The 22272-nt window shown below is 36.5% G+C and overlaps 1 protein-coding gene across 4 annotated transcripts in view; it reads right to left on the reverse strand.

Annotated features, from left to right (window-relative positions):
- The window catches only part of ATG10 (autophagy related 10), a 247464-nt gene that overhangs the window by 174846 nt on the left and 50346 nt on the right, over positions 1–22272 (reverse strand). For all 4 annotated transcript variants that reach the window (XM_077759859.1, XM_077759861.1, XM_077759860.1 and 1 more), the window contains exon 3: positions 10359–10466. In XM_077759859.1, the coding sequence (XP_077615985.1) occupies positions 10359–10466 (108 nt within the window). The remainder of the gene's footprint in view (positions 1–10358; positions 10467–22272) is intronic.

Here is a 22272-nt window from a genome sequence, read left to right on the forward strand (position 1 = left end):
AAAGGGAAAAAAAAAAGAAAAAAGAAAAAAACCGGAAAAAAAAAAAAAAAAAAAAAGATACTGGACTTCCTGGTAGGTTAATTCCAACACCTTGTGTCACCAAATGAGTATGATTTAGAAAAACATTTTGGGAAGTTAGTATCATACTTCAATAACATCCAGCATGTGCTACAGCCTCTTTCCTAAGTATTGAGAGTCAGTGTAGAAACAAAGACTCGCCAATGGGTTCACAATGCACCCAGAGGGACAGAGAAACAGATGGAATCCCAGCCTTCGAGTTTCTTGTTGCCAAATTCCAGCCATGTGTTTTTAAGTCCTACTGACGTGTCAGAATGCCTGCTGTCAAACTGAAAAGTGATGAGCACTTCAGCTTTACTCAAGGTAATTGCCCAAGATCCTCTGATTAGTTCTGTAGTCATGACTCTTGACTTAGCTTCTCATTTTCAGACCCATCCTTGCCCTCTGGATTCATCTCTGTTTGCATGAGTTGACCTTCAACACTCCTCAAGGACTCTGATTTAGGGAAGATATTAGCCACAAAATAATAGTGATAATAAACTGTTAGAAAGAGAGAATAAAAAGAATCCCTTGTCACCAGTGTCACAGAGCCAAAGAGGAGAGAGAATTTATGAAGGAAGGTCTTAATCAATAGTGTCAAATATTGCAGTGTGGTCAAGGAGGATGAGAACACTAGATGTGGTGACTACAAGGTAACTAGTAACTTAGAAGAAACCAATTTCCATAGCTTAATTTTGATAGAAGTCAACAGAAAAAGAGTTGAAGTTGAAATGAGTGACAAGAGTATTATAGACAAGGTATTATAGATTACTTACTCAAGAAATCAGGTAGTGAAGGAAAGAGGTAAGACAGGATTATAGAACAGGACTGAGAAGTGGCAACATAGGTGTGGGGTAAAGGTATGGGGCCATGGAACTTAGGTGTTGTGGGCATTACTGAGACGGCAAGGTCAAGACTAAGTAAGAAAGCAAGAGAAATTTAAAAAAGGGACTGATATCATTGAGGGTCTTGAGACAAAAAGAGTATACAGAGTACATTCAAAGGGAGAAAAGTATAAATACAGTTGAAAATAAGGTTTCAAACAGGAGAATTCCATAGTTTGAGGTCATCATTATATTTTTTCTCTTTTGTTTCACATCTAACAAACTGAAAGCGATGCTGAGGGTGAACTAGTTATTTCATAAATAATTACTGGAAAGAAAGCATTAATGATATCACTTCAGATTAGTCAATGGTCATTTTAACTCTCTCATCCAAGAGTCTTATCACTTCCAAATTACAACTACTTTTCCTTCAAAATATGCTAGGGATGAGCAATTGCAGAATAGAGACCACATTTAATCAGCCAGGCTGCTGTACCCTCTGACCCACGAGCCAAAGAAGACATTCTTTCAGGCATCTATCTAATCGTTCTTTATGAGCACTGCCAGCTTGATAGCCTTCCTGCTCTTTCCAATTCATTCTAAACTATAGCTGAGACAAACCTATACTCTGTATCCTAAGACCCCTTTCAGGTCAGCTAGAACTAAATGTAACTTCTCAATGCTTATCACAAATATAAAAGACTAATGATGTGCTAAGAGCAAAGAATACCTCTAAAATAGCAAATTTGCAAGCACCATACAGAAAAACATTATTGAAGTTCCCATATCCCATTTATGCAATCAAAAGCAATGCTGTTAAAAACACTTTGATGCCTTACTCTTAGTTTTTCCCCTTAGCTTTTACTTTGAAAACTTTTAACACAGTCCAATACTTCATTTATTCCAGAGTCTAATACCTTAGGCACATAAATCCAGAAATAAACTTCAACAAATATTCCCCAACACTTTGTAAGTTTATAATGATAAAATATTTATTCTAACACTGCTGACTTTTAGTTAAGTTAGCAGTAAATTAGGAGATGGGAAATTCTAGATAGTTCAATCCACCAAAATTATAATACAAGCTATATTAGTTTCCAGCATTTATATGGCAGGCACTGCGCTAAATGCTAAGGACACAGTGGTGATCATAGTAGTCTAACCAGATCAGTGCTCAGACTTTAGCAGTAGGGTTTGGTACCACTAACCCAGTTTGAAAATGTTTTGTTCTCTCCCTATAAAAAAAAAAACCCATCTGTATTTTTAATAAAGCTCTCTAAGAGTGGGCACCTCAGGTACTAGCAGAAGAAATGTGGGGAGCTTTAGAGTCCTATTGTGTAAGTAGCCATCTACATGTATATAACTGTCCCTAGTTCAGAGCGGTGGTTCCACAGTAAAATAATATTCTGTACAACAGTTAATCTTTATCTAACAGTTTAAAAAAATCCCAACAAGTAACTAAGTTCATTCAAGCTACCAAGAAAACAACCCTCTAAACATCTAGATGTCACCATGAGAGCACACATTTCCATTGTAACATTCAATTTCTTTAGAGTATATGAAAACATTGTTTTTGAGACCTGCATAAAAAATTGTGATAATGGATATTTCTTTTACTACAGAAAATATTTTTTAAATTAACCTTTTCAATTTAAGGGAAAAACAAAGGATTTTCAATATAATTAATAATTTTGAAAACTCAAATATTTTAGATTTTATTGAATCTTTTGTAAGATTAAATCTCACTGTAATATATTCCAAGCAATGTAATATATCCCCTTCCATACATCGAGTTTCTACTAGCTTAAAAAAAAAAGAAATTCTGGGGTGGTTGAGTGGTTAAGTCAGTTGAGCATCCAACTTTTTAATTTTTTTTAACGTTTATTTATTTTTGAGAGAGAGAGAGAGAGTCTGAGTGGGGAGGGGACAGAGAAAGAAGGAGACACAGAATTCAAAGCAGGCTCTAGGCTCTGAGCTATCAGCACAGAGCCTGATATAGGGCTCAAACTCACAAACTGTGAGATTATGACCTGAGCCAAACTAGGGACTTTGGCACCCAGGGTGTCCGGGTGTCCCAAGGGTCTGACTCTTGATATCAGTTCATGTCATGATCTCAAGGTTCTGGGACCAAGCCCTGCAACAGGCTCCATGCTAGGTATGGAGTCTGCTTAAGATTCTCTCTCCCTCTCTCTCTGCCCCTCCCCTGTTTGCACTCAAGCGCACTCTCTCATGTTCAAAAAATAAAATTAAGTAAAATATTTTAAAAATCAAAGGGGGAGAAAGAAGTACAAAATAATGGTTTCACTTTCATGTATTTTAGATTTGATTGTAAAATCAAGATACCCTGCTCAGAAATTCTCCAAGAAAAAGGACCCAAATGAAGTTTGAAACCCTTAATCAATCCATTAAGTATATTTTTTAAACTTATTTCATGGAAAGCATCTCAAACTCATTATAAGAAACAGGAAGAACCTATAATTAGAACTACTGAAGTAATACATTGAGTGTGCTTCCTCAGAAACAATTGGTTCCTTTTAGACCTTTACAACTGTACATAAGCATTCCACATTGAAAGCTTGTCAGATTTTTATACAGAAATATCAGTTCAGGGGTGCTGGGGTGGTTCAGTGGGCTAAATGCCCGACTTCAGCTCAGGTTACGATCTCATGGTTTATAAATTCAAGCCCTGTATCAGGCTTGCTGCTGTCAGCTGGGAGCTTGGGGCCTGCTTCGGATTCTATGTTTCCTCTCTCTCTGCCCCCACCCCACCCCTGCTCACACACTCTTTCTCTCTCTTAAAAATAAATAAACATTAAAAAAAATTTTTTAAAGAAATATCAGTTCAATATTCTCTCAAGTATACATCTACAGCTAGAAATAACTACTTTTGATTTTTAAAAAAATCCTCAATATTAGACCTATACATAAAGGAAGTTTTCTGATATAACTTGTTGCTGAGATGTAATACAATGTAATACAAAGGCAAATGCCATTTACCTTTACAAAAGCTTTTTTACTAACTTGATAAATAGAAAAAGAATTAGTTATCTACCTGAACTGACTCAACTTGATTTCTCTAAAAAAAATAGCCTCACTCTTTGCTCTGCCAAGGAGAAAAGAGTACAGAGAACTTCAAGCATAGAACTAATCTTAGGAAGAAACGTAGGGGAGCATCTGGATGATTCATTCAGATAAGCATCTGATTTGAGTGCAGGTCATAATCTCATGGTTCATGGGTTCGAGCCCTATATCAGGCTCACTGCTGTCAGTGCAGACCCTGCTTCAGATCCTCTATCTCCCTCTCTCTCTGCCTCTCCCCCATCCATGCTCTGTCTCTTTCTCAAAAATACACCAACATTTTTTTAAAAAGCCATTTAGGCTATAAGTTCTCAATTGACCTAATACAGTCTGAATTTTGCAAAGTAATATTCATTCAGGTACATAGGGCCTAGAGAAGAAGGAAGATTCAGGAGAAGTGAAACATTTCCCTGTATGACCCCCTGGCTTCACAAAAGAACACTAAGTTGCTTTAACACCCCTAAGATTTCATTAATCAAACAGTTCTAGTGCCACATCTTTATCTGCAGTTTCTGATGAGTTTTAAGAATAAGTTAACAAACACTTCTGTCACAGGGAAGAGAAATACAATTTTGTAATAGATACTATATCTAGTGCAATAATCCACAGTTTTATTACAGCTGCAAATCCTAATCAGACCTGATTAGTTTTGAGCACATCCTATACTCTCCACTCTCAAATACCCCATCACTCTATGATGTATATTTATACTCTAAATAAAATAAAAATTTGCTTTTGTCTTTTAACTTTATCAAAATATCTCAAGAAAAACCAAGAGTACAATTGGATCTACTATATTAATAGTTATTTTCTTTAACAACCCATTTACCTATCAACATTAGATTCATCATATCAATAAATAAATACTGACTAACTATTACACATGCGTCCATTTGTATCAATGCACATTAAATATAAAAGAGTTTCTGGTATTTTAACATTGCGTTAATAATTACATTCTCAAATACTAGGGGTAATCATGATTATTACTCATTATTTACATTTCCCAACATGTCTATACTTTAATCTAAAAATAGCAGTTGCTTTACAAAGAAATTGTTAACACTGAGCGCTGTTGCTTGTAACTTATTCCATTATTGAACACACACACACACACACACACACCCAACATTATAACACAGAAGTATATTTTGGACATACAAAAAAATGGAACTCGCCATAGAAGCCACTTAATAAAATCCTTAGGGCAAATGAGTAGATTTGAAGACCTGGTTACCTCAGAAGATCATCATTCTCTTGAATATGTTCTTTTCGCAATTGAGATCATCTCCAGTTACTGATTCTCGGCTTTATGCTTCAGGGAATTTATGATAGGTTGTTTTTGTTGAGGGCTCTCTATAATATTCTACCTGCTCTAGACTAAAGAAAGTCCCAGTTAGTGAACTACAAGGCCTTAGGACAAAACTCCTTTCTCCAGTAACATGCTATTGCTATCTTTATGACTCTATCATTTTCATAGTTTTAAAAAATGTAATGTGAAGTTACAACCTGAGGCTCTAAAGTAATGAAGATGGTAAATGAATAAATAAAATATGCTCCACACCCATCTCAGACACCTCTTCCAAAGGAAGAAATGGAAATGGAACTTTAGCAATCTAACTTCAGACCGAAAAAGCCAAACTTCAGTAATATAAAAAATAATTGACCAACTTAAAATAAATATGTATGGATATCTGAACTGAATTAATCAAAGGGCAAAATCTGGGCATCTCTGGCCTATGAAAATGATTCAGAATGTCATAAGTGAAGAAGTTAGAGATAAAATGAAAATATAAAGCCGTGTCAGCCAGAAAAACAGTTCTATAGGAAAGACTTTCTCAGATATTTTCTTCTTCAAGCATTCATCGAACATTTTTTTTTCCTTGAGAGAGAGGGAGAAAGGAGAGAACATGTGCACTGTATGAAAGGGGCAGGAGAGAGAGAGGGAATCTCAAGCAGGCACCATGCTCAGCACAAAGCCTGACATGGGGCTCAATTCCACAACCCTGGGATCATGACCTGAACTGAAACCAAGAGTCGGATGCTCAACCAACTGAGCCACCCAGGTGCCCCACAACAATAAATGTCTTATCTAATATGATTAACCTATAAGAATTACTATTCCTCAAAGCCAACACTAAGCAACACCCCAATATATTTCAGAGGATCCTGTATACCCTCTCATTCTTTTAACTACCATTTTGAATTACATTTTAAAAATTTCAAAGAAGGTATTATAGATTGCGATTTTCTCAAATTACTTCACTTATATATTACATTATATTTCACTGTGATTTTTAAAATCCTGTGATTATCTACATGCCATTGGAGATAATTTTATAGTCATAAAAATCATGAACCCAGCTATCTTTCTACAATCAAGAATGCTGGTTCTGGTTAGAACAAGGAAGTGAGTTGATTTCCCACATCATAGAGCGCCAAAAACAAAACAAAACAAAGCTGAAACAACTTTTGGCAAAGGCATTCCTTTAAACACTTGTAGATTGGAAATGTACATATATGGAACTTTTGGGCTTTAAAATCTTAAGAAAACTCAGCTTTAAAATCTTAAGAAAACTCCACTAGCTTTGTCTTCTACACAATGCAGGACTTCTTTGTATAATAACAGAGACTAGGTTACATGCTGGTGGCCTGAGGACCTTTTGCAGCCCATAGGTATAGTCTGTGTAACCTGCACAATTTTTATTTTGTTTTATCTTGTCTTGTTTTGTTTTGTTTTGTTTTAAGTAAACCAATGCAAAAAAATCTAGATCTTTGCCTTGTCTTGAAAATCCACCTGGAGCTGTATGTCTGCTGCCCTTTTGGATGAGTCATGCCATCTTCACTTCTCCATGGTCCCACCACTTCCCACTCACCCATGTCACTCATTCATCATGTGCCCGGTGCTTTAAGCATCTGAATATTTGGGTCAATGACCACTCACTGTTCCAGACAGAGAGTTATCCACTCTGTTGCTGAACATCTCCACGAAACGGGACAAAGCATACAACCCTGCAAGTTGACCGATTTCACTGTAGGCAACATTAAACATTAGAGAGAATTGTCTAGAATGATTTGCAAACATGAGCTAGTTCTATCCTCAAAAGCAGAGTAAATTTACTGTCTCTTCCATGGAAAAGGCTTCTAGGTATCTGAAGACAACAAACTTTCCTAGGTCTTCATTTGCCGTTTAATGTCTCATAGCAATGTTTGTAAGCTCACCTGTGGCCCTTGAGATGCTTCTCTGCATGGATGAATTCTATTTATGATTTATTTTTTAACTCTTACTGTGTATTCGTTTATTATATATTTTAGTTATCAGTGTTCTTCACATGAAATAATGTAATAGTTCCTTGATCTAGATGAATGGTTCTCAAACTTTCTGGTCTCAGGATCCCTTTACATGTTTAAAATTCATTAGAGATCCCAATGAGCTTTTAAGAAAGTTATACCTAGGGGCGCCTGGGTGGTTTAGTCGGTTAAGCGTCCGACTTTCGCCTAGGTCATGATCTCGCGGTTCGTGGGTTCAAGACCCACGTCGGGCTCTGTGCTGACTGCCAGCTCAGAGCCCAGAGCCTGTTTCAGTCTGTGACTCCCTCTCTCTCTGACCCTCTCCTGCTCATGCTGTCTCTCTCTCTCTCTTACAGAAATAATAAATTAAAAAAAAAAGTTATATCTAAAAAAAAGTTATATCTATTGGCATTCACTGTGTTAGCAATTAACACTAAAATTTTTAAAAATACGTGTATTAATTCATTTGAAAAACATGTTATTATAGTGGCATATTTCTATGAAAAGTAAACACATTTTCCAAAACAATACTGTCTCTCCCCTTTCATCTAAACACAGAACTTGCATATACATATTTCATTGTATATCCCATTTTGTTGGTTCCTGGTTACTCTTTGGTAGTGGACACTTGATCCCTTAAGGCCAGTGCACCCTGCCCCACTTAGTGTTTGGATTGTTGGCTGATAACACACAGTAGATTTATTCAGTAACACTGAAGCCACCCTGCTTGGGAAGCTATGTCTACCTCCACTTCGTCCAATGACTGACCGACAAGCCAGTGATTGTCACAGAGTACAAAAAGACTCATCCCAATGACACAAAGCAGAACCAATTCTGGGGGTAGTTTGTGCTCCAGAGCTTCCCATGGGATTGGACCCAAGTTAGTTTCTAGTTGAGACCACATTATTCCTTAGCTTTTTATCCCTTGTCCTATCATGCTTCTGTCACTCACTCCCTTCTAAAAGCTTATCCCTAACAAATGGGTGAATAGGCACTTCCATCTCAAGCTCTGCTTCTGGCGAACCCAACCTAAGACATCTTTCATCTCACCAAGATTACTGCAATATCAACTCCTGTCATACATCAGATCAACTAGCCATCTCAGCTGCGCAGCGTCTCAAATATGCTAAGCATTCTATCATAGAGCAGTGCAGCGGTTCTCAAAATGTGATCCCTGAACCAGCAGCAGTAGCAGCATTTGGGAACTTGTTAGAACTGCAAACTCTCGGGCCCGTTCCAGGCCTAGTGAATCAAACACGCCATCACAGATATGTGCCATAATTAATGAATCCATTACTGCTCTGTATTTCAGCATTTTTCCTTCTTTCCTAGTATAAATAATAGTGAAACGAATGTACTTGCAGTTAAATCTCTGTGTACATTTCTAATTATTCTACGAATATTTGTCTTCAGTTTAGTTTGAGGTAGAAGAATTAAATTAAAAAAAAAAAAAAAAAAGTACTGATAGATGACCAGAGGGACAAGCATGTAATAAAGCAGGCACAACAAATAATGGAAGAATCTAGGTGAGGAGAATATGGATGTTGACTGCAAAATTCTTAACAACCTTTTCATGTTTCAAATTTGTTAGAAAATGTTGAAAAGATTTATATTTTATGAGGTTAACTCCTAGAATTGGGATAGATTTTTTGCAGTATGTGCCCATCTTTAAACTCTGTGAAGTTAAAACATCAACCAGAAAGTGTCAATTCCCTCACACTGTCAACGCTGCTTTTTAGTTCTTTTCAAATCTCTGCCAACTGGTTAGGCATAAACTGGTAATTCATCTTTTAAATCACCATTTCTGTGTGCATTTTTTAAGTTAATATATAATGAATTGAAAAGCTTCCTAACATGCTTGGCTTCAGATGTGATGTTGGTTATTTGAACTACGAAGCAGTAATCAGGATTTGAGCACCCACCCAGGGCACACAGCTTATTACCAAGCATAATACCCTTAAGAATAAGTTGCAAACTGAATTATATTGGCAAGAGTTACTTCTAGGCCAGTGTCATACACAGCCAGTGGGGGAAGAGGGTTTGGGGAGCTAATGCTGGATTGCCAAATGGGTCTGATTTAACAGATCCTGGGAAAGGATCTTTCTTCCTTCACAAGAAAAGCGAACTCTCCCATTTTACCAGGGTGCTCAGAATTCCAAGCATTAGTATTTTCTTCCTTTATGTTGAGGCAATTAGATCCCCATCAATTCTATTTTAGAATTCAAGTATTTTACTTCAGAATAGGCTCTACAAAATTATGGTGTACCCAAAGGATGGAATGCAATGAAGCCATTTAAAAAGAACTATGGAATTCTACATTTACTGACATGTAAAGACATCTATGATATATTACTTGTGCATTGCAAAACAAGAAAAGTATGTATGTGTCTGTATGATTGAATATGTGTGGAAGGATATTTACTAAAATATTAATAGTGGCCACCTCCAGTTAAAGGACATATGGCAGTTTTTGTACTCTTTACATGTTTCTTTATTGTTTACTTTTGCCACAGATACATAAAAATTTCTTTATTAACAATAACAATATAAGAAGGCTATTTGCATTTTGATAAAGATAAAATTGAAAGTATCCCAGAAAACCACTAAGCCATTAGCACCTTATTAAAATTTAATTTAGGAAGATTTTTAAGTCAAGGTTAAAGTCCCCTAAGGAATGAGACCCAGATCCAGCATATTTTAAAAGGCATAGAGTTTTAAAGGGAAAAGAATCAAAGGCAAACTAGGCAAAGAGGTCTCCAGCCATGTACTCATCAGCTAAGGGATAGGTCTGAGGCGTCCTGGGAGGATTTCACTGGAGAAAAATCAATAGGCAATGGAAGTCATCCATGATCTTCAGATCCAAGAGAAACCAAAAGGGTGAAGGCTCAGAGTCTGTAAGGACTCAGTAGGTCTTAACTCTACCACAATTCCTGCTTTCAATATTATAGACGAAAATACCTCCTCACCAATGATGTTCAATTTTCCCCCTACAGCAGGCCCAGGATCCAATGCCAGTTAATTTTTTCAAATATATATTTAAAATTTAAATTGTTGCCTTTATATTTCAAAAAGACTGAAAAGGAGAAGAAGACATATTAAACCACTTACCTCCATGGGAAGACACGTCTGGACACAGGAAGATGTTCCCGAATGTGATGTCAGAGTCTCAGGTTTAACTTGAAAGTGTGTTTTGTACATGTAGCCGTCAGAGCAGTCCTGTGTTCCATCACCAAAGAATACACAGGAAAATATCAATTATTTTAAGAATTCATCATTTTAAGAACTACAGTTTCCCCTAAGTTTCAAACTGAATAATAAAAAACTAAATATATTAAAAGAAATGAGAAAATATGGATAAAGAAATTCATCCAATAAACCCTAGACAAAGTAGGTACTCATTGAATAGAAGTTTTAATCCTCTACCATTCTCACTTACTAATGATGTTCCCCCTTCTCTTAGATCTCCCTCCTCCTTCTTCTTCCTAAGCAGTCCATAGCACGTAAGTCATAGAGCGAAACTTTAGGTCGGCAGCTTTTAAAAAGTATTTAAACTTAAAGAAATATTTCATCACATATTAACATTCTTTTCATGGCCTACATCAAAAGAGAAATTTAAGGAGGACTGCAACAGATCTTGAAGCTGGTAGGGACCTTCCATTCTGACTTCTTGTTCAAGGCAATATCTCCATTAAACATCACAGCAAAGTAAGTATGCAGCACTTGCCTGAGCATTTCCAGGAAGCCGTGCTTTACTCCTTTACACAACCACCGCCTCCATTTTCATACATAATACATTGTTCACTGAGAAAGTATTATACTGCATTGAAATGTTTGTCTTTAACCTTTACTCACTGGTTTTAGCTCGGCTCTCCAGAGTCTAAAGTCTCTTCCACAAAGCCATTCATTCTTTAAAACCTTGAAGACAACTACCACCATTTTCAAATGTTCCATGGGGAAGATGGGATTTCCAAGCCCTTTATCAGTTTGTACTGTTCGCATCTTTCTTATACTTGCTCTTAAATATACTAATGGATAATGTTTATCTAATTGTGGTCAGTTCCATTGTTTTAAGCAGAATTTGGCTGAATTCAATAAGGTCCTGTATAAAAATGTAATACCTCCTCATCTATAAATTTACCTACATATCAATGAATATTATTAATTCTCCACCAAACTGTTATACTAACACTCACATTTTAACAGAATTTAAAGTTACAATTAAGGAAGATGTGATTACTGAATCTGACGCAGTAGTTAAAATACAGAATAGCATCCCAACTAAAACCATTCATAATTCAGTTCAATGCTTTCACTAAGATTCAAAAATTCAGTTTTTATCTATAAGAAAAGAAAATTTCATACTGCCTTTTAATACTGCATTTTTAAAAATTTTGTCATGCCAAATATGTAAGAGCACTGGATTTGAGGTAACTGCACTAATTAGAATAATGCCCTTTCTCAATTCATGTCCACCTGGAACTGTGAATGTGCCTTTATGTGGGAAACAGGGTCTATGCAAAAGTTAAGAGGGGGTCATACTGGAACAGAGTAGACCCTGAATCCAATGTGACTGGTGTCCTTACAAGAGGGAAATTTGGCTAGAGACACAGATACACAGTGGAGAAGGACACAGAAAAACAGACGCACAGACTGAAGTGGTGCATCCACAAGCCAAAGAATGCCAGCAGTTGCCACCAATCACCAGAAGGTAGAAGACACTAGGAAAGATTTTTAAGAGGGGAGTGTTGCCCAGCAGACATGTTGCTTTTTAACTCCCAACCTCCAGAACCGTAAGAGAATATATTTGTTTTAAACCATTCAGCTCATAGTACTTTCTTATGGTAGCCCTAGGAAACTACTACAAGAATTATATTTTCTGAAAATTCTAGCGGTACCTTTACAATGCCTCCCAGTTGCCTGGGCTGATGCTTTCCCAGCACTTACAAAAGAATGCTTCTGTTTGGTCCTGATCAGCACCAGTTTTAATTGGCTGGACCCAACCTATTCTGATTGGTTGATACCAGTGCCACAGGTTGTCAAATATTTTGAATATTATTCCTCCCTGTAAAGTAAGCTATTAGGTAACCAATACTATCACCTTTTATTATTTCATTTAAGTTATACATTTTGTAGAAGTAATCATTGTTTTAAATTCTAGCTCTGCACCATCTAAGCACAAAGCATATACCCTGATTGCCTTCTACCACTGAAATCTCTGTATTTAGGGAACATAAATGACTTTTAATACTGGCTTGAATTGAGAAAGATATATGTAGTGAGTGTAGATATTGTTGCTGTTTTTACATCAGTTATTTATTTCCGTATCTTCTGGAAGAGTAGCCAATTTTCTTCTAGTGAAGCATTCCCTACTCCCCTGTCAATGTGGACATGGTCTCCCAAGTATAAGAATGATCAAATGACTCTGTTCTGGCCAATAAGGGCATCAGTTCTGTGACCTCAGAAAGTCAGAAAGGCAAAATATCTACTCAAGGCCAATGAGAACAGTTCAGGACTTCAGTTAGGGGATGTGGGAGGGTATTCTCTTTCCTACCGGATTTCAACCAAGAAGACTGGCAGCCTTGGTAGTATTGATAGCCATCAAGTTATTGAATAGAACCTGAGAATGAAGCCAATGCAGAGGAAAGCAAGACCATGAGATGCAGAAAGATCAGATCCTGATTACACTGTTTACACCAGCCATACTTAAAGCTAGTTCTACCTTCAAATTTTGCTGGTACATGGCTTCAAAAAGTCCCTTCTTGGCTTCATCCAATTTGGATTGGGCTTTCTGTCACTTGCAACTAAAATAATCTTTCTATAAAATGACCTGTATCGTGTTTATTACTTTAAAACTAGATGAGTTTTCCTGCTGCTGAGAATTGGCCTCCTATGAATACAGAAAGAGGCTCTTAAATAATAAAATACTTTGACTTGAATGAATAAATAAACTAGATAAATTTCTACTATATTATATGATCACCCTCATTATAATAGATGATCAATAGTTTATTATATAAAAGATTTACCAAATACAGTAAAACCACAATGATATGTGTTTGTGAGACAAAAAAGTACTGGCAGTCTGCAATTGAAAAATAATCTAGCTAAAGAGGAAAAAAACAAACAAACAAAAAAACCTCTTAAGACATTCAGAGAAGAGTTAGAACTAAACTGTGTGTACTGAATCTGATCCATCACATGAAGGTAACTATTCTATTTCATGAGGGATGATCCTACAACCTCTTCTTAAAGCACACTCTAATACAAGGCAAAATACATCTCCTTTGACACCAAGAGGTTAACTTAAAAATTCCTATGCACCTGTGTTATAAAATCTAAATGTATGATCTGATCTCTTTTCCAATGAATTAAGATAGAAAGATGTGCCATTTTAAATGTTACTTGTAATTTAAGGGATGTTATTTCTATTGCAGGTACTTTCTGATACTATTTATTGGTGTCTATAAAGAGATACACAGAACTTTTGATGCAACCTACAAATGGTCATGGTAAATTTCTTTCCAGTATCAATTTCTTAATAGTCAAGATTAGCCTTGAAAAATTAAATATAGAAAAAAAGAATTTATAGAATATTAGCTTCCTTTCAAACATTTACTTCCACAGAATTAGGCCTTCTCCTACACTGTTTTAATTTAAGACAGAAAAACATGTGCCGTTTTTCACTGTTGGAGGTTGCGTTTGTAGAGACAAGCAAATATAAAAGCATGAGGAACTGCCCCCTGAGCTAGTCTACAGTCTGTCCTGCCCAATAAATGATAATTAACTCAAATCCCAACTGACTTTTCTGGTTGACACTCAACTCTAGCTTCCCTGTATACTTTCTATAGTTATGACACCTTACAATTCACTGTTAAGTTTTCTTTAATTTTTTAACATGTGTGAGTTTTGCTTCCCCCAATCAATCCAAAGTTAGGGCTAGGCCCCAGCCCCTGGGGAAAAAATGGTCCTAACTACAGAGTCTGATTGCACATAAAAACCTGGTGCCTGGTCCCCATGGAATCCGAACATACCCTGGACCAGAAAAGCAGAAGGAACAAAGGAAACCTTGCAGTTTATCCAACTCAACCGTCTCATGTTAGAGACCAGAGGGTGAAGTACTGAAGTATTTTTAAGAAACTTGTCTTATAGCTAAATGGGGGAACCGCTGGAAGTGGAAAGCAAGCCACTTGACCCCAGTGCTCTCTATACCACACTAAGCAATTCTGCCAGAGATCAGCATCATGGCAGAAACATGCTTACTGACTGTCGTGGAGTGGTGAAAACTCACACTTTGCACAGTGAGTAACAAGCGAAGCATTCAAGCGTGGTCTGGGAACCAGGAGCCTCCTTGTCACCTGGGAGCTTGTTAGACACACAGAATCTCAAGCTCTGCTCAAGACCCTCTGAATCAGAATCCGTATGTAACAGGATCCCAGGTGATTTGCCTGCACTTTTGGAAGCACTGAGGCAACATGTACAGCAATCCCTGATTCAAACGGAGTGTAGATTGATTACATTAAACAATAGTTCTCAACCTTAGCTGGGGTTCCCCTCAGACCAGTGAAGTCACGACCTTTCTGTAGACTATAATGAAGAGCCAGGATTGAGAATTACATCACTTAATTCATTGAAGTTCCCATTTTGAACTTTAAGACCAGAGTCAACCAAGTAATCCGTAGCTGTCTTGGGGGAAATGGCCACAAACAACTCCCAACCTCTAGGAATACCATGGCTCACTTGGAGCTCTCCATATACTGGCCTCTGTGAATACTCATCTTGAGCTGTGACAGTGCTGAGACTGCTTTTTAAGTGGTCTATACTACTACCTCAAAGCTTACTTTTTGGCAACTTGCCCAGCCTTAACCTAGGCCTCTGTAATGGCCATTAATCTCATAACTTATAACTGTCACTGTCCTATGTCTAACTATACTTCAGCCATCAGAACTCCTAGCTGCCCATCTGCCACAATGTAGGTTACTTCATTCCATCACTGCAGAAGAGAAACTAATAGAAAGTGCCCAGGTGCTGTAAGCCAAACACCAGTGAAAAAGAGAACACTTCCTCCTCACAGTCAAAACTCAAGTTATCTCCATAGAATGCCCTTCACCTTATACTAAAATAAGGAATAAAGACTTATATGAGAAAAACAATGCCATAAATGTGCTAGATAAAAACAATGGAAAATACATGTATATGATTTTATATTTATATGTTTATATATTTTTTAAAGATATTTAAAAAATAGGGGTGCCTGGGTGTCCGACTTCGGCTCAGGTCATGATCTCACAATTCATGGGTTCGAGCCCCGCGCTGGGCTCTGTGCTGACAGTTAGCTCAGAGCCTGGAGGCTGCTTTAGGTTGCATTTCCCTTTCTCTCTGACCCTCCCCTGCTCACGCTGTTTCTCTCTCTCTCATAAATGAATAAAACAGTAAATTTTAAAAAAATTTAAGATATTTAAAAAATAGATTAAAATTTCACAGTCATAATAAAATATTGATAATTTCCACTCCATGGGGAAAAAAAACTTAACACCATAAAGTCAAAGAACAAATATCAAAATATAAAAAATAGATGTGTAGCCATATCGTAGAAAAGAACTAATTGTGTCAATATATAAATACCTTTAATTTCTACAACGTATTGATAGTTCCAATAAACCAATATATAAAAGACTAACAGCTCAATAGGAAAATGAGCAAAGGATATAAACAGTTCACTACAGAGGAAGTACATATGGATATTAAACAGGTTAATAGGTTTAATGTTTCCCATAAGATAATTGCAAATTAAAACAATGTGATACCATTTTTTACCTATCAGATTGGCAAAGATAAAAAAGGATGAAATATAGAGTGTGGATAAAGATGTAAATAAAATAGGTAGGCACGGTCATATGTTGCCAGGGGCAGGGTAAATTAGTATAACCTCCTTGGGGAACAAGTTGGCAATAACTATCCAAATTAAAATGCATATGTCTTCCACCCAGAAATGCATCTTACAGATAGAGTTGCACATGTAGGAAATAGAATTCATGCAACGATATGTATAAAGTATTATTCCACAACATAATATTGGAAATAACCTAAATGCCTATCAGTGAAGTTAAATAAATTATGGTTATATCCAAGTAATGGAATGTTATGCAGCCATAAAAAATGAGTAAGTATTGATATGGAAGAATAACTAAAGTAGATCATTAAGAGGAAAAATGTTCAGTACAGTGTGCATGTATGTATATTACGCTACCATTTGTTTAAATACAAATGCATACACTTTTGTGTATACTGAATATATCTGGAAGAACACCCATGACACTGGTATCACTGATGACATCTCAAGATGCAGGTGAAGAGAGTGGTAGTGTTAGGAAGGAAACTTACTTTTTTTAGTGCACAAACCCTTCTGTGCCTATAAATAGCACTACATGTTAAACAAATACTTCATTGATTGTCCTTTGAACATATGCCTCCAGGCTACCACACTACTATAATAAATTCCCATATTGAACTTCTAGGGGGAAAATGTCTTGCAAGTTGTATAGAACCCTAGAAAGACAAGTTTTATAGTGTGGTGCTGACTGTGTATTGGATGGGGATCTAAAGATTTCCTAACAGAACATGTTTGTGTCTGCTTTCTCACAAGTTGCCATGGCCTATGCCACCCAGAGAGCTGTTATGCCTTTTGGAATCCAGCTATCCAAATAATTATAGGGCTTCTGTTGTTGAATTTTAATAAGGTTTTAATGATCTCTAAAAAAACAATGCTATCTAAAAAAAAAAAAAAAAAAAAAAAAGAAGGTGGTTATCTAAGGACTTCAGCTCTACTTTGGAGTAGTCTTGCATATAGGACTTAAACTCAAGTTAACTGCCCAGAATGGCAAGTTTGCTAGGGAGGAATTAAGGCATGCAGAAGTTTCTAGGTCACTGCCAACACTGATCAAACAGTCCTCTCAGGGTCAGTGGAACCTGACCTTACCTGACCTGACCATACCTAGGCCATAAATCTCACATGGTTATTCTTTCCCTCTGTAAGAGATCAAATCAATACTACCAATAGCTGCCCATAGCTGATGAATCTTAGGGGTGAAAAAAGAAAGTAAAAACTGCCTCTGGAAAGCAAAGATTACACTGGGTTGATCAGATATTAAACTAATATCTGTCCATTTTTTTAAAAGCCAAAGTATTGTTAAGGACTTAGAGATCCTCCAGAACACAATTCTAAATATGTTAATGCGTTCCCTCCTCATGCCCACCCCATCTGACTAACTCTAGTTTCAATTTCTGATACCCTTATACCTTCCAAATGCATTTGGAATGCATTTCCAAAAATGTCAAAAGATCAAAAACTCGGGAAAACCAAAACCCACAAGTAAAACTAAGGATATAATACATTTCAGCTTTAAAAAAGAGCTTTGTATATCTCTATTTTTCCCTGGTCTTGTAGTATTTTGGAGTTGATCAAACATACTACAGTCATTTATTAAGTAATCTACCCTTACCTAAAACTTTCTAGGGCAGAGGACTGGAGATGTACCTCAGCTCCAGCTAAGGAAGCTGAGGCTGTCCTTTTAGGAAAAAATTAAATCTTCTGGCTGGGTCCCATCCAATATAGGCTGATACCACCTTGTTTCATCATTTGCACAATACAACCCATAATTACTGCTTTTTTTGGTGACCTAACATCTGAATGCATTTGTTCATTAGCTGGAAATCAAACAACACAAAAACATGTGACCATTGGCCCTTGAATGGACGCTCTCTGGCTCTTCCCAGTTAAAAGAGCTTTCTTTGCATAGTCAAGGTATGAAAAGCAAAGACAACCTGTAGGATTTTGACTGAAATATTATTCCAAGGCAGCAGCATATCAGTGGGTTATACTGCCTTCTATCACAATACTTAGTTCAGCACTGAATCTTGTTTACATTAGCACACTCACTGTATACTTTTATTAGGTTTAAATTTCTAATCAACCTATAAATAAGGCAAAGGGAACTAATTATAATTAATGAATAAAATCTCAATATTATAAATCTTGATGATATAAAAATAATAATATAATTAATTTAAACAAACAGAAGTAGAACAGGCAGCAATGTGAGAGATGATAGTATAAGCACATTAAATTCCTCATCCATTACAACAGGAATCAATTCTTATTGTCCAAAGATGAGAAATCAGGAAATAGAAGTACATTATTTAAGATTAAAGGGATAACTATGAAAATAACTCAGGAGTTATTCTTAATCAATAGGGGCTCCAATAAACAAATTTAAATCATCCATAAAACAGAATATGCAACCATCAGAAATGAGATATTTCTGTACATGTTCACAAAGAAAGATGCCACGATATAATGCTAGGTGGAAAAAGCAAGTTACAGAACAATGATCCCATTTATGTAAATACATTATAAATGTGCATTCATATACTTATATGTACATAGAAAACAAACTACAGATCTGAATCAGAGGAAAGAAAATATTTTCATCTGTATTGTATATGTCTATGTATTATTAAAGTTTTTACAATGACTATGCACTATTTTTCCTTGTAAAAATAAAATAAAATAAAGATCCAATTCATGGAAGAAAAGACTATTCTAGGAAGACTAAATAAGGAGAGTTTTAAACTTTCCGTCCACTCTCAAATCAAAATTATTCTAAGAACCATAAAAAAATTAACCATATATATATATTAATTTTTGTTTTTACTTTCTTTCCTTTATAAACTAACCCTCTAGTTGCTAAGCCAAAACAAGGTCAACATTTCTTTCCTAGAATTCTAGCATATCTTCAGCAAACATCTTTTTGGCTACTTAAAATTTCAATTTTAAAGGCCTTCAATTTTTTGTTTTCAGTAAAGACATACTGAGAAGCCATCACTGTGCTCATTTGTCCATGAAGTTTGTTTTCTAACAATAGTCCTGCTCCCTTTTCCTGGCAGGACTCGCACACCTGCCAAGTCCCCGCTCTTTTTACCTCCTTTCCCTTCCTGACTCCATATGAGCAAAAGAATACACTACCCTCCCCTTCCCCAAATGCACGTCAAACACAGAAAAGCACAGTGGCCCCAAGAAAAAAAGGGTAGAAGAAAATCAGCTATTTGTCAGATGAGAAAAGGTTACTGAGCAAATTTGGTGACACTATCTAAGGGAAGCATGCATTTATGTGCTTACACATACCTAAACAGCCTGCTTATTTCACAGAAGTTTTTAAAGAATGATTACAATTTAAAGAATGCTAAATCCCTTTTCTTTCTTGGAGTCAAAGCACCATAAAGTAACTTTAAATCACATTGGTTCCGTTTTCCTTATTAACACTTTCAGCAGGTATCTGTACAGTGTTAAGTTTCAGTATTAAGCATTTTGTGGGATTTCAGTCTCTTTTTCCTCTTTTGTTTTCTTAATAATGTTTGCAGGTTTTCCAACTTCCCCATTTGGAGTTTTCAATTTTCAGTTCATAGATATGGGACCTCCATCTGTGCCTCATACTTTTTTTATATTAAACAATTTGGTTTTGCCTCCCAGAGCACTCCTGCTTATTTGTGCCTAAGGAATGGCCAACAGCTACAAGTGATTAGAGGGGATGTGGGAAACCTGGTGCAAAAAAATAATTTTTTTTCTCTTTCCTTCTTCATTCAATTTAACTTTATAGAGATTTACCATATTTTGTTTGCTCTAGTTGAAATGTTCTTAACGGTTTGTCACTGCTTTTCTAATATCATAGATTAAAAAACAAGCATATAAATGACCCAAGTTTTGACTCTCCCTATCTTGATTTCTAGATTTAAATTTACTCCAAATCTTACTCCTTTTATAAATGATTTTTTTATAAAATTATCTCTTCTAAGCAAACCATTCGAGAGAATTAAGAGTATTGAAGTAATTTTATACTTAAAGTAAACTGAAAGAAATGTGATAGTCTGACAGTAAAAAATTATCGGGGTAGCAAGTTGTCAGTTTGATTTCAAAGCATTATTCTTGCAAAGCAGTACAAATAATTTATTAACTTTCTCATGAAAATAAAGGGTGCCTGACCTTAAGCAGTTTAACTCAGAGAAGGCTCCTGCTGTGAGGGTGGGAAGAAGGCAAAAGGGAAGTCAGAAAGGCCTTCCTGACACAGATGGCACCTAAAGTATCACAAAATGGATAGCTTAAAACTACAGATATATATCATTCTCTCACCATTCCAAATCTGGGGGCTCGATGTCCAAAATCAAGATGTTGGCATAACCATGCTCTCTCTTTAGGCTCTAGGGGAGAATTCTCTCTTGCCTTTTCCTAGATTTTGGTTGTTGCCAGCCTGTAGATGCAGCACTTGAATCTCTGCTTCTGTTTTCATGAAGCCTTTTCCCTTATGTGTCTGTATCTCTGTGTCGAAATCTCTCTGTTCTTATAAGGACACCAGTCATATTGTACTTAACAATACTCTAATCTAGTATAGCCTCATCTTAACTTGATTATATCTGCAAAGACGCTATTTCCAAACAAGTCACATGCACAGGTTCTGGGTAGACACATATTTGGGTGACACTGTTCAATTCAGTATAGATAGCAAAGCAGAAAGAGGTGAGTGAAAGGCAGTCACACAGCTCCTGCACCTAACACAGAGGCAGCTTGCCCAGAAGAACAGCCAAGGTAGGACAGGGTCGATGGTTAGTACTTCAGGAGCTATTTCAGCCTGAGCACACACAGTAAGCCAGATTCTCATGGCTACTGATGAAAACCAAAAGGCTTTTGACCAATCATACGAAAGAAGATACTGAGAGCTTTTAGAGAAGGCTGCACAGTAGTAGTACAATCACTGCTCTTTATCCATGGGGTCTGGATAATATGAGATTGAAGACTTTACTAAAAATCATTCTACTTGCCAAAAAGAGCATTCAATATCCACTATCTGGATCAATACCAGGAATGTGGCAAACTCACACTGTTGGCAGAGAAGAGGGAAGAGGAGAAAAAAGAAAGGGAAGATGTTATCCTCTTAGCTTTTTTTTTTTTATTAATGTAACAAAAGATTCCTGACATATTTCCCAGAATGAGTCACAATCTCTGCCCTCATAGTCATCTCCATTCCAAGCCTGTGCATATGTAAAGCTTTTCTACCGGAATGCCCTCTCCTTCTGTATCTTCCATCAGAACTCCTCCTTCCCAGAGCATGATATGAGCAAGTCTCAGAAGAAGAAGGAAGCCTGTTGCCTCTGTATCAAGGCAAGTGCTATGTGAAATCTAGGCCAAGAGAATAGAAGAAGGCACAGAAGCACACTCCCTTGCCTCACACTTAGGCTACAAATCTTAGGGAGGCATCCTTTAATACTGCTTCTTTATTTCCGTGAGTTAATCATGTTCTCCCACTGCTCTGTTCTCTGTCTTGGGTTTAGATACAGAACAGTTGAATTGATGATCATATACCTGATAATATCTTAGCTTAAAATCTGTATTTGTTTAATTTAAATGTTTCCTATAATGGCAAAACACACTAGTATCCTTCAAGAAGTTTTGCGTTCTTCTAAGTGCCTCTTTAGTCTTCTATAGAATAGTGAAGATTAGATTTACTCTCCCATCATAAGCAACTAGAAAACTAAACAAAAAACATGAAATCATAACCTTCAGATATCGGGACACAAGCAGTGCAGGACAGTAATTTCCAAGAGATTGGAAATAAACAAGGTAAAGTCTACAAATGCCTCTGCTCACTGCCTGGACAAAGCTCTTATAAAAGAAAAGATGTGATGTGCTTAAATAATCTAAAGAATCACAGAAAGAGTAATAAAAATAAATAAGAGAGTTTCAGAGCATAGCTAGGAAAAAAATCAACATATAAAAAAAAATAATGTTAGGGGCACCTGGGTGGCTCAATTGGTTGACCATCCAACTCTTGATCTCTGCTTAGGTTATGATCTTGCACTGACAGTACAGAGCCTGCTTAGGATTCTCTCTCTCTCTTTCACTCTCTCTCTCTCTCTGTCTCTTCCTCTCTCTGCCCTTCCCTACTCATTCATATTCTCTCTCTCTCTCAAAATA

This window comes from Crocuta crocuta, unplaced genomic scaffold, assembly GCF_008692635.1.
Source record: "Crocuta crocuta isolate KB4526 unplaced genomic scaffold, BGI_CrCroc_1.0 scaffold162, whole genome shotgun sequence".
Taxonomy (NCBI): Eukaryota; Metazoa; Chordata; class Mammalia; order Carnivora; family Hyaenidae; genus Crocuta; species Crocuta crocuta.